This window comes from Prinia subflava, chromosome 4, assembly GCF_021018805.1.
Source record: "Prinia subflava isolate CZ2003 ecotype Zambia chromosome 4, Cam_Psub_1.2, whole genome shotgun sequence".
Lineage (NCBI taxonomy): Eukaryota > Metazoa > Chordata > Aves > Passeriformes > Cisticolidae > Prinia > Prinia subflava.
Genome location: NC_086250.1, coordinates 22,686,977 through 22,700,104, shown reverse-complemented (window position 1 = coordinate 22,700,104; position 13,128 = coordinate 22,686,977). Strand labels below are relative to the sequence as shown.

General features: G+C 44.5%; 1 protein-coding gene across 9 annotated transcripts in view; it reads right to left on the bottom strand.

The window, feature by feature from the left end:
* The window catches only part of CACNA1I (calcium voltage-gated channel subunit alpha1 I), a 109,456-nt gene that overhangs the window by 50,181 nt on the left and 46,147 nt on the right, over positions 1 to 13,128 (bottom strand). For 8 of the 9 annotated variants that reach the window (XR_010080200.1, XR_010080201.1, XM_063395951.1 and 5 more), the window contains exons 3-4: positions 1,806 to 2,121; positions 1,086 to 1,178 (exon numbers count right to left, since the gene is read on the bottom strand). Coding sequence is in view for 7 of the 9 variants with exons in the window: in XM_063395951.1 (XP_063252021.1) it covers positions 1,086 to 1,178; positions 1,806 to 2,121 (409 nt within the window). In the remaining 2 variants the exon portion in view is untranslated. Of the gene's footprint in view, positions 1 to 1,085; positions 1,179 to 1,805; positions 2,122 to 7,655; positions 8,102 to 13,128 lie in introns of those variants that run through there. The other variant, XM_063395955.1, reaches the window with a different exon arrangement.

Here is a 13,128-nt window from a genome sequence, read left to right as displayed (position 1 = left end):
TCCTGTACTAGGTCAGTCTGTTAGTGTTACTGGGTTACTGCTTCTAGAGATCGTATTTCTTGAAGGGCATAGTCCCATAGGATAAGTGATGGATGAAGATCAAAGTCCTGGCCACGTCCATTCTTCAGCCCATCCAAATGCATGTAGGTCTTGGAAATACACACTGAGGTCCTTCCTCAGTGACCTGAAACTAAATTGCATCTACCACATACAGATTTTATACTCCCCACAATTCATCCTATGTCTTTCTATTTCATTCTTGACTTTGGTCTCTCAGGTGAGCAATGTGCAAGAGCCTTCATAAAAACAAAATCCTTCCTAGAAACAGGATATTCCCTCCAAAAACATGCACTTATGCAAGGGAAGCCTGAGGAATGGGGAGGCAATGGAACCATGTTTCTCAGCTTTCATCCCAGGTGCTCATAATGAATATCCTTGCAGAAAACCAACCTTCAAACTTCATTTGTATAAATCCACAGGGCTTATAAACTGCTTATTAAGATCTCATTGCTGACACACTTCTCTCTTTCCATCCTACCATCCACAAGGGATCTCACACTGTCAGTTTATTTTGGACTGCTGACACTTCTGGAGCACTAGCTCCTTTTTATTCACAGTGAGGAAGTAATTCAGTGTGACAGACCCTGAATCTAACAAAATGTGAGTCTGAGACTCTGAACCTGATAAATCCAGGTGCTGCCAAAAGCTCCTCGCTCAACATGGCTCAAAAATTACTCAAGAGCTTAAAATGTATAGTGACCAAATAGAGGGGCAGAGAAGTAACTGGCTTTTAAGCCAGCTGGTTTAGGGAATTTACTTTACAAGAATATCTGCCAGTGAGAATATTATTCTACACTGGGCACATATAACTTTAAAAATCAATCTTAAGTATATTTTTGAGTGAAAGCTAATAACTTGGCTGACAAGTATATACGTAATCCTGCCTCAGACTCTTTGTGAAAATCAACTAGCCAGATTTCTGAGATTCCTAGAAGTTTGCTTCCCCAGTATCTATGTTGATCAAAGACTTGGTTTTTGTCGGCTCTTAGTTTACATTGCTGATATTCATCAAACCTTATACTTACGATTATCAACAAGATAAAGTAGATAAAATTGTAGAAGGAATGGGCATCCATAACATAGTACATGATCTCCACCCACCCTTCCAGTGTGATCACCTGCAAAGACAAACAAGAGAAACAGGAGGGCTATTCCAGAATTCACTCCTCAGTGTTTAACAAGCAGATGCTGGCAGGATGGTTGCAACCCAAGAAAGTTGAGAAACAATAATTCATTTCAACGCAGCCATATTTCCATCTTGGGAAATCAGCATGGTATTGCTTGGTGACACTGGCATACTGTCAAAGCCTGTGAGATCATTCTAGTCCACAGCAGGAATATTTCATTAAAATAGTTCATTTTCCTGGATCACAGCGGGGGAAAACCCACAGCACATTGCTGTGCCCCTTGGACTGGACACCACGTACAGCCGGAGGAAAAAAAAAAGGCGTGGATTTCAGCTCCAATCTGCAATGTGTGTTGGGAATTTAAAAAAGTAAAATTGATTCCTTTACTGTAGTTGTCTAGACTGGAGGGGAAACTGATACAAGTCAGCCTGAATAGCGGAGCTTATTTCAGCAAGTGCATTCATGTGTATGCTGTCTCCCTTACTAGGGGAATTACCAGGTTCTTTATTTTGCATCTCTGTCACATCCTGCAGAAACTACCACTGGAGCCCAGAAGGACTGAGTTTGAAAAACAGAAAAATAAGCTTGAGACTTGTAAGGAGGCTAACTCAGACTTACCTGAAATATCACAATCCAGGCGTACCCGATGTTGTCAAAGTTGATGGCACCCTTGTGAGGGTTGGCATTGCCAGTGCGGCACACATTGTAGTACTGGTTCCAGTTCACACACATGCCACTGATATTGAACTCTTGCCGGACTGAATTGTAATAATAATAATCATCCTTGTCCAAACAACACTCATGGCCTCGCTCCTTCAGTGGGGGTATTTCGTGACAGCCCATAATTCCATTGTCTCCTGACAGTGAGCAGATAAAGGGCATCTCATCATCTTCCTCTGGTTGGTAATAAGGGGGCAGGACAATGTCACCTTGTCTGCAAAAGAATCCACAGTCAAATTTCCAGTGACAAAGAGTTTCCTATCTATCAGTGATACTGGTGGAGCTGGGAGCCCCCATAGGGCCTGCATTGGGTAGGGATTTCCAGGTTTGTTGCCTCAGGAGAAGGGGAGGAATGACAGGGCTCCTGAAAACCAGCAAATTTCTAGGGTGAACCCCCAGTTTTCAGAGCTTTTCCTGCCATCAGATCACCCCAAGCCTAATTACACAATCTGCTTACATGGAGATGAAAAAAGCTGGATTGCAGAGATTTAAAATCTGATCACTCTCCCCATTAGTATCAAAGCTAAATCAAATGCAATGACATTAAGGAAGTTCACCAGGCTTTACTGTAATATGTTCATATACATAACTGGTGATGGACATGTTTTATAACATTTGGTAGTGAATCTTCTGTACTTCTAAAAAAAAATCCAGTGCATGCATAATTAACTTTGCATAGATAAGCCTTAAAATTTGGAAATGGAAAGATAAAATTGACTTAACCTTAACTTTGACACCTCCTTGACAGCTGGCATTATGGGTGCAATGTTTTATGACAAGTTCATGTCTTTTTTCCAAATAATGCAAGCACCTTCTAAATCATGAATAATTAAAATCATTTGTGCTTGCCTAGCTGGAGATGAGCTAATATCAGAAAACTGAAAGATGGAGATTAAAAAAAAAAAAAGGATTAAACTTTATCTGATGTATTCCTTGCAGTGCTACAATGCACAACTTTCACGTTGTGCAAATGCAGACCTTTTTACTAGGTGTCATTGGAAGAGGACAGGTGTTGATGAAAAAGAAAAAGACGGTCTCCGTTAACTAAGCGGGACTAAGCTACAAAGGTATGTTGTTCCTCATCATTGGTGCATGGGCACTTTCAGAACTGATTTCCCCAGTAATGGTCAGCCAAATATTTTCTGTCATTGTGAGGGCTGTGGCCCCAACTCACTTTCCAGTGACATCAACACCACATGGATGTAATTACACTCATTAAAGAAGTGCTACTCCTAAATTACCTAAAGGACAATCATCCTAAACATCAGTTTTCCCCCAAGGAATAAATAAACACAGGAAACTCCTGCTTTAAGTAGCTCCTACTCTGTAACTCCACTGTTGTTCTGCACATTGTATTTTCACACTTTTTTTTCCAATTTGAGATGCTCTAAAGCTTCAGAACTGTTTAATCAGTTTAAACTGATCTACAGCTCTAGGTTTTCTTTAAGCAGTCTACACAGATAGCATGTCTGGGATCAGCATACAGTTTTAAGAAAACATTTTAAAGCCTGAGATCTACTAAAGCCAGAAAGTCAACAGGAGGAGTCGTGCTCTGAAACTGGGTAATCAGAGAATTCATGGCATGCAGCAGCTTTCGCACCTCACTGCCTGTGGAAGGAGTAAAGCTGTGCTTGCCCCCAAACCCCCAAATTAATCTCAGATACCTGTAACTGACCCCTGTGTGGCTTCAGGCTCTCCCCACCAGAACTGTTCCCATGTTTCCCCCGAGTTTTTTGTCCCATTCAAACATTCGTTCTTTGCTTTCAGATGCTCTCACTTCTACTAACCCAGCTGTGGGCCACTCTCCCACTAGCTCTCTGTCTCTTCCCCATGGCACTGGCCACATGCAATTCTACTCCTGAAGTTTTCTGGTAATTTCTCGGTGTCCCTCCAAAGGTAATGCACTACTGTTGAAACAGTGACCCCACCTCCATTTTGGAGGTGCCAAAGATATTTCTGGATGAATCAGGCAGCACTATAGCTTTCTGTAAGACTCCAGTGAGCATTTTTTTTCCGAAGAGGGAGCAAGTTCAGGAGAAAAATAGCATGTTTCAGAGTTTCAGCTCTTTCTGGGTGTAGGAACACCATCCTGTATTTGGTATGGCTGGAGGGGCAGCCATGCTAACCTGTGCCTTGATCAAATCCAAATGTGCCTAGACACCTGCTGTGAAGACAGAAAAAAACAGCTGTCTTTGACCAGCCTCCCTTTCCACCGCAAGATGTGACCAACACCCACACACTATCACCCCATGCTTGGATACACAGAGAGCCTGGCAGAAGACATGAGCAGGCAGAGGAAAAGAGAAACATCCATGGAAGAAAGGAAGATGTTTACTCCCAGTCACTCACACTGTGAAGTTCTCCTCCATGAAGCAGCGGTTGCGGAGCAGCCCAGCCCACAGCTGTACCCCAATGATGCCAAAGATGAAGAAGACAAAGAAGCAGAGAAGAAGGACGTTCCCCAGCATGGGCAAGGTGTCCAGGAGCAGGTTCACAAGGATGCGCATGCCTGCAGGAGGAGAACCAGAAGGAGCAAGTGTGGAACATAGGGACAGAGAAAGGGAGAGAGGAAGGGAAGGAGAAGGAAAGGAAAGGAGTTTACAAGATAAGTACAAAAAAAGAAAAAGGCCCCATGAAAATGAAAGCAGAGTGTCTGAAATTAACTACTGTCCAAACCAGGCTAGATTTATGGTTATTGCCCTTTCTTGTCCTAACCTCTACTGACAGGCAGCCAGCAGAACTGCTGTGATGCTGTGATCTCTTTACCTTAGGCTTCCATCTGCAACAGAGGAAAAACGAGAATGAAACTTCTAGTGCCATCAGCTATCTGACTGACATCCCTCCCTCCCCTTTCCCTGCAGAAGGACAATGGAATGACAACTGTCCCAAAGGCCCATGTCAGCTTCACAGCCCCATTATCCAGTGGCTTGGACTGAAAGTCATCCCAGTACAGCAACTGCATCCTGCAGCCAGTGAGACCTGCATGGCAAGGCCAGCCTGCCAGTGGGATGAACCTTTCCAGAACATAAAAACTGGCATAGATAACTGGGTTTTCTTCAGTGACAGTATGATCAAGAGACAGTAATGAAAAGCACAATTTCCTCCCCTGACTAGTCTTCATGCCCCAATGGGGCTGGAGCTCACAAGTAGCAGGCACATGCTAAAATGCTTCCAGCACAGAATCTCTGCTCAATGTAAATGTTTCCAAAAAAAATTTTTTTACTCCCTAATTACCTAATAAATTATTCCTATGGTTTTATTTTCCCCTTGGCTCTTTAGTTCACAGCCATGAGCAGGGGTAAATATAGTCTCGTTTCTCCATGGAGCTAATGGCTTTTCCTCTGCTCTCCAGAGATGGTGAAAGTCTAGAAATTCTTCTGAGCATCACAGTACTGCCTTTATGCCTGTGCACACCTCATGAAGTTGTCTCTCCTTGTCCCCATGGAGGTCCCTCCTGCCATGAATCCAGAGTGTTCCTTCGCTGAAGATGTTCCATGTAGGGCAGCAAATAATTAGCTAATTAGGTATTTATAACCAATTCATTCCTTCAGACGGCAGTCAAAGGGGAAAGAGGAGGGGAAGATAAGATTAAGATTCTCTGTCAGCCCTTTGAGGCACAAGATAATCCCCCCCTGTGTACCCAGCACCAAGTAATTACCACATGATACTCTACATTATGCTCCATGTCTATTCCCCAGACTACTCGCCCCACAGAGAGGGAAGGAAAGTGGCATCTGTGGAGGGGCAGGCAGGCATGGAATTCACAAACACTGAAGGAAGAGGGAGATGTGTGCCTGCAGGGTGGAAGAGACAGAAGTGGTATTTACACATACATGATGTATAGGAAGGAGAAGATACTTATTGGTGTCTACATAGGATCATGAAGGATAAGGGATGACGGCACTAGCTCTAAGACCAGGCTGTGGAGCAGTAGTTAAGCCCTGTTGTCTGACTGTCCAGCTGTGTCACCAGTTACCACATAAGGCAGCTTCTAGAGGAGCACATCAGGAACTCTGCAGTGCAGGGACACAGCTCCAGCCACTTGCTGGGGATCGTAGCCGTGCCCTGAGTCACTGACAGCTTTCTGACCTCCCAGCACACCATGTCCAACAGCACAGCTACTACGATCTGCTGAGCCCTGGAGAAAAAGTCTGGGCAGCACTGGGTCTTCAAGACCATGCACCCTCACTGTAGTACTGTGTGTTCCCAGCAGTAATGTGTCACAGAACGAGCCCAGTAGTTCCCATAAGCTGCCCTGCTCTCCCTGCACATTAGGGAGAGCCAAGTGACACAGGAAGCCGTGCCACTAATGCTGCAAGAGGGAGTGATGTTTTTCAGATCAGCTGATGCTAGCTCCATTTCAGAGCTGGGTAATGGGAGAGATAAGGCTGCCCTTATGTTGAAATGCAGAACAGACTAAACAGACATTCCCACCAGAATTTTACAGACAGCATGCTTGTTGGGTCAGAATTTGCAAAAATTGATTTTGTCTGTGTTCAAAGAGAAAGCAACTGCACAAAACTCATCTGCCTTTTTCTTGGAAACATCCTGCCTGTCCATACATTCTCCATCCTGACTCTCAGATGGATTACTAATGGTACAAGATTATGCTCCAAGATCATAGCTATTGCCCTCATGTTAGGCCCTTTGGGGTACATGGGGCCATGACCTAAGAACTGGCAGGTAGCCCCACTACCTGGCACCTTTTCCACATCACAAAGAATTTCAGCATTAACAGGTTCTAAGGCTAAATCAAACCCTTTTTTTTTTTTTTTAATTTCACAGTTAGACAGATTCATCTTTCTCTTCCCATTGATGTTGACAGTGGATATGAGAATGGCTCTTCAAAAGCAGTAATGCTGAATCTACACCCATCCAAATGTTCAAACATCAGTTGCAACTGGAGGAGAAAGAGGGAGAAAAGCTGAATGGCCTAAGGACAATAGGTGATGACTTCCACAGAGGCTGGTGGCCCAAATAATGAGGTCTCTAAAGCAACTGCCCAACAGTGGACATGGGAAGTGCAGCTTTGGGAGTATTCTGTTTTGGGGAACTGGGATGCGTCCCTTTTCCAAAGGGCCCTTGCTGGACAAGCTGTCACCCACAGCAATACCTGTGCATCTTGAATGACAAATTCTGAAAGGTGCTGAAAAGCCAGTTCTTCATCAAAATCCTGCTGTTGCCTCCTTCCCACTTCCCACTTCTGACTCCACTTGCTGCTCAGCCACTTTTTCTCTGCTGACAACTCCTCTCTGCCTCTGTTCTACTCCTCAGCTTATGTGCACACTTTTCCTGGCCTCCCTCCCCACTGCTGCCTTTCCCCACATCTCCATTTGTCCTTTACCATTGGCAGAGCAGAAGCCACGCTGGCTCACAGTAAGGAGGGGATATGAAAGGGACAGTGACCTTTTCTGAAGCATTCTTTGTAAAAAAGGAAATGCTGCTCAAGAAGAGAAAGGAAGAGAGGCTGGGCAGTCTGGAGGAAAAGCAAGGAGGGAGAGCATTGATGAAACAACATTCAGCAACCAAACAGCTTTCCAGGGCATCAAATATGAAAAGATTTTGCTCTTCAAGGAAAATAAAAGCTAGAAACATTAAATATTCAAGAGTGCCAGGTGTGGGCTCAGAAAAGTCTTTTCTCCACTCACTCTGACCAGGAGACCACGGGAAAGGAGGAAATGAAATAGCCTTGTCTGTGGGCATCCAAGGAAGGAAACAATGCTCACATAATGGTTCCCTGCTACTCACCTATGTCCTTGAGCAAGGGGTAGAGAAGGGTGCTCAATGGTACCTCGAAGGTCGGGCTGTTTCTGATAAGATATCCCCCAGGAGCAAAGCTACAGGTGCATTCACCACTCAAACACAGAAGGAGACGAGGGGAAAGTATATCACAGAGATGAGAAATGGGGGGAAGGGAGACAAGTGCCCGGAAGTGACCATCAGACGGAAGTACGGGGATGAGCAGTCTCTGAGTTCCCTCCGTGCTTCAGAAGAGCACCCAGAGGCGCTTCCTGACAAATTCAGTAGACACTACGATGACCCTAGCTCCCTCCAGACACTTGCCATCAACCCCGATTAGCCTGGCTACCGCAGCTAAGCGGACTCGCCTGCCGCGCCCGCCCCGGGGAGAGCGCGGCGGCGGCGGGGCCGAGCTGGGCAGAGGCGAGCCCCGGGCAGGCGAGCCCGCTGTGCGGGGCAGGTGTGCCCGCCACCGCCGCCCCTGCTCTGCGACGCTGTCGCTTTGCCCTCTCTCCGCCTGTCTCCTCCCCAGCGCCAGGACAGCTGAGCTGATTCACGCCCTGGTGCTAATCACCCTGTGATACGAGCAGGGGGCAGGCTTAGGAGGGGTGAGGAAGCCCTGTTCTTCTGGTTTCTTGTCTCTCACTCACACTTGAGGCTTTCAATCAGCCCCAGCTACAGCGTGAGGGACAAAGCCAATGCATGCCAAGTCAAAAGGAGATAGCAGTTTGAGGCAATCATTCCCTCACTTAGGGTAAAGCAGGTGGGGAGAACATAATTCTCAGCACCCATCTCACCTGTATCGCAGACCAAGCTACCAGTTATCATTTTAACTGGAACAAAACCAAATCTCCCTCCCATCAGCACTTGTGACTGTAGCTGGCAGGACATTTTGCAGAATGCAGAAAATGAAGTGTCATTATGTTCCTCAGCCAGGCTGCTTGTCCAAGCATGCCTTCTTTCCTTCCTCCCCTGCCCAGGACACATGGCAATCCATCCAGCTAGCATGTGGTTGGCAGGATTTTTCTGTGCATGCTCCTTTATGGAAATTTTCAGAACTGAGGAACCATTCCAGCAGATAGACTGTGCAGAAAGTACACATGCCATGCACCCTTTTAAAAATTATTATTTTGCAGCCAACCCCTGTAGTTAAAATAAGCTCAGTTTGTATGCAAAGTGCAAGCCAGTGCTCCAACTTGTGGCCGTCTTCACTGATCCCCTGCTGACCCAAGGCTTAGCTGTCATTCCACATATTGCATTCATAAACATCAGCTCAAACTTGGGCCAAACTACTGCCAAGAGATACCAATCAGCTGTGGGTCCAACAGCAGACACACTGCCAGGCGGACCGATACTATGACCCACAGCTTCCCTCACCGTGCAGATCTTTTCTCTTTGATGCATTCTGCCTAACTGAGTTGTCTTCTACAAACAACATGAGTAAGCTAAAGGAGTTCAGTTGGAAGAGCCAGTGTGCAGCTCCAGATGCTTTGTCCTCAAGCTGCAAAGCCAGCCTCACTTGCATTGCAAACCGTCAGTCAGTTTTGTACCAAGGCAAGAAAGAGAGCATGTCCAGATGGATGGCCAGGCCCAAATTAAATTAACTCTGTGGAAATACAGGTCCAGTTGACAGTATGACATACTGAGAGACCTTAAGCCAGTTCTGCTGCTAAGGAAAAACTGCCCCAGACACACTGGCCTCATTCAGAGAAAAGCAAAGTCTTCCCATCAATCTCTGTCAGATTCTGGGTGCATTTTCAGGATACATTTAGAGCTGGGGTTTTAGTACTTGCAGATGGTCAGCATGATCTAAAGCTCAGGAGCACTGGTCAGTTCCTCCCAAATCCCCACTCTTGCCTTACTGACAAGCAAAGCCTTTTACCAACCCTGACTGGCTCAGACACCTCATCCTACACAGTCTGTTGATGACATAACCTCAAATTATCTTTGTCACTCCCCAGTGTAACTACAGAAGATATCAAAACATGACATTTCCAGCACTTACAAAGCTTCAGCTAGTATGGAGAGCTGTTGTTCAGCTGTGTTTTCTCAGTAGCATGGGCATACCAAGCCTCATCTTCACACAATGACTTCTCTTAGAATAGTCAAGTTTAAACATTAAGTGCCCCTAGTCTTTACTTAAGGTACTGCTCAGCTTAAGCTTGAGGTAGCCAAAAGAGAGACTAAAACTCCAGAAAAGAACATGTTGGCCAGAGCTTCACTCTGCTGGAACAACAGAGCTTTCCAGAGTAGGTTTAGACTACACTCATATAAGAGAAAAGAACTCTCTTTAAGCTTGCTCCAAGGGACTATAAACAATTCCCTTGGGATCCAGGGACTAACATAGACCTCACCTCTTTTCAGTCAGAGAGCAAGACACGGACCAGGTCAGGTCATGAGTATGAAAAAGAAAAGTAAGAAGGGAGGAAAAATACGCCACTTAAAACACTTCCCAACAGACATTCAGCTAAAACAATCACCAAAAAGAGAGTGCAAATGAAACCAGAGATAAGCAGTTTTACTCGAAGAGGAAGAGGAGCAAATAAACACACAGGCACTGCAGAGCCACAGTGTTCAGCAGGCTGCCAAATGGGGCTCAGGTGGTGCTGCCAGGTGATGTGAAGAAGCAAGCTCAGAAGGGAATCCTCTCATTGCAGACCTGACCCCACAGTTGCAGTGGCCTCAAGAAAGAGAGCAAAACCCAGAGTGTTTACCTTGATACCTAAATGCTGACATTTCTGGAAAAAGAGTGGCCACAGTTCAAGTTTTTCTGTCATCCAAAAAGAAGGAGACACCCAAGCTCTGCCTCAGGCTGCACCTCATGATAGATGCTGTAAGCCCTGCTAAGGTTCACAGATAATAACAGAAAACTCCTCCTCCACAAACATTCAGTATATGCCATCATAGCATGACTGGTAGCCACATAATCTGTGACATGAGCAGAAATGGATGCAGGCAAAGGTCCCAGTCAGTAGCATCCTTCTTCACTGTCGTGCCATTATCCCCTGCAAGCTTTGGACTGTTAAGCAACCTTGTCTTGGAGCGTGATGACAGGTGTCAGATTATTTCTTAGAGAGGTGTCTCTCTGGGGGATTTCTGTCATTCTGTTCTTTTTTGTAATACTGAACATCTATCTAATAAGCAACACCTACTACCACATGCTACAGTAGTTCATTCACTAATCATCTCATTTTTCCCCGTTTTATCACTGCAGTGATGACTGCATTCACTTTCAGTGAAGACTCCATTAAAAACATAGAGCACCAGTTTTTCTTTCAGAATTGCAGGAGCACCCAGCACCAGGGACAAAAGTCAACTCCAGTGCTGTGGCTGCGAGCCACTTGACTCCATTCTATAAATATCCTTAAGTTCTTTACATGTCTCTAGTGCTAAGTGGGACAGAATAATGCAAAATATTATGTAAAACACCATTAATGCAACTTCTGGGTAAGATTTAACAGGGCTAATTTCCTCTTGCTGTCACTAGGATGAATCATGTTTCTTTCTACTGCAGGCAATGACATGACGTTATGTGAAATGAGTGTGAACAGGAGAATTGGTCCCAAAATACACAAAGATAGAGAAATTTAAGGTTATGGTTGTAAATTGCCTTACCCACACACACAAAGATTAATTTGCATTAGTGTAATATGACAGTATAATTTACCCCATAATACACTGTCATTATTGCTCACATTTCCACAGTATCCACTGCTTGATAGATCCCATGGGACAGGCTTTGCAAAACAGCTCAGCTCCCATTAAGGCAGCAAAATACATGGCTGGTCTTTTGTGAGCACTGTGGACACTGGAGGCTGAGCTTGTTTGAACAGGCAGCAGAATTGTCACAATGGGAGCTGTGAGGTACATTTTTTAAAATTTTGACTCTGCAGGTTCCCCAACAGGAGGAGGGAGAAATAAAGATTCCATCAAAGATCTTTCTATGACCAGTGTCTGTAATGTTTTGGTGTGGTTTTTTCCAGACTTACTTTACTTTCAGTAACACAAATTCTGAAGTGCTGTTACAGACTCTTGTGATTTTTATCATCAGTTTTGGAATGCATGGCAGAAACCTTCAGGTGTAAAATCTTACTATGACTTGGAAAGCTCAGATTAAAGAAAAAAAAAAAAAAAAAAAAAAAAAAAGGACAGAAGTTTTTATTCCCCACCACTATGGGTGGAAAAAAGGATATGACTCACAAGTCTAAAGGTCTGAAAGCCATGGGAAAAATAAATAAATACAATCTGTGATTGTTTTACATTTTCCTTTTTCAAATCTCATGGCTTTACTTTAAAGCTGTCTGAAAAACCTACAAGCACACAATTTGTGACTTTTGAATATTTGCTAATAATAGTGAAGTTACGTGGACTGCTTCAGAGAAGGAAATATTACTTTCTCCCATGATCTGTGACCACAAAAAATATAAACTAAGCAATGTATCATACAAAACAGAGCATTTCCAGGTCTCTATTTCCTGCATTTCAGTGCTTCCCAGCTCCTTGCCATGATGCTACATTAACAAAGGAATATAATTTTCATTATGTTTTGGGATTTTTCCCCAAAATTTACTTTGATTACCCAGTTAAGCTCCTGGCAATACACTGCACACTTGGAATCCACATGAAAAACAGCACTGAGATCAGACAACAAGTAAATAAAATTGGAACCTGTCTTCAGTGACCGAAGACTTAAATTAAGTACAGGAAAAAAATGTTTACTGTAAGTTGTGAGGCACTGGAACACCCAGAGAAATTGTGGATTCCTCATCCTTGGAAGTGTTCAAGGCCAGGCTGAATGGGGCACTGAGGAGCCTGCTGTAGTGGGAAATTGTGCCTGCCCACAGCTTGGGGGTTGGAGCGAGATGATCTTTGAGGTCCCGTCCAACCCAAACCGTTCTATGAAGGGTTTCACCAGCACTGCAAAATGTAGGTCTGGTTACAGACCAGTTGGTTTGTTAAAAAGCTTCAGAGAAGCATTGATTTGCAAACTCATCCAGCATATTAGTGAGTCAATAGATCTTCTTTATAGTATCCTTGGCTTTGTATCAGTTTTGATTTCCTCCCCACTACTACTCTGCCATATCCTACACACAGAGCTGCATCAGGCCTTCATGTGCTGTGTCTGGCAAACCCTACCACTTGCCTCCTGTGCATTTCTCTTTCCAGCCCTCTTCTCATCTGTATTGATCTTCATTCTGCTCTGCTCTGCTTCACGTTTTCCCTTTATCCTGAGCATGTCCATCTAATTTAGGGCTTGACTGACTTGATAAAGAGCTACACATACAGGATAGTGCAGCTCTGAGTACAATTCCATCTCTGACCTATTCCTCTCTTGGAGGAAAAACATCCTTTAATAGCATACTCCAGGTATAAATCACATTGCTTTGCTCCATTTGGTTGGGAAGGGAGGACATAGACTGAACTTGACCCAATTGGTCAGGTCCATTTCCTATCACCTTTTCTCCATCCTTTCCCTGCCCAC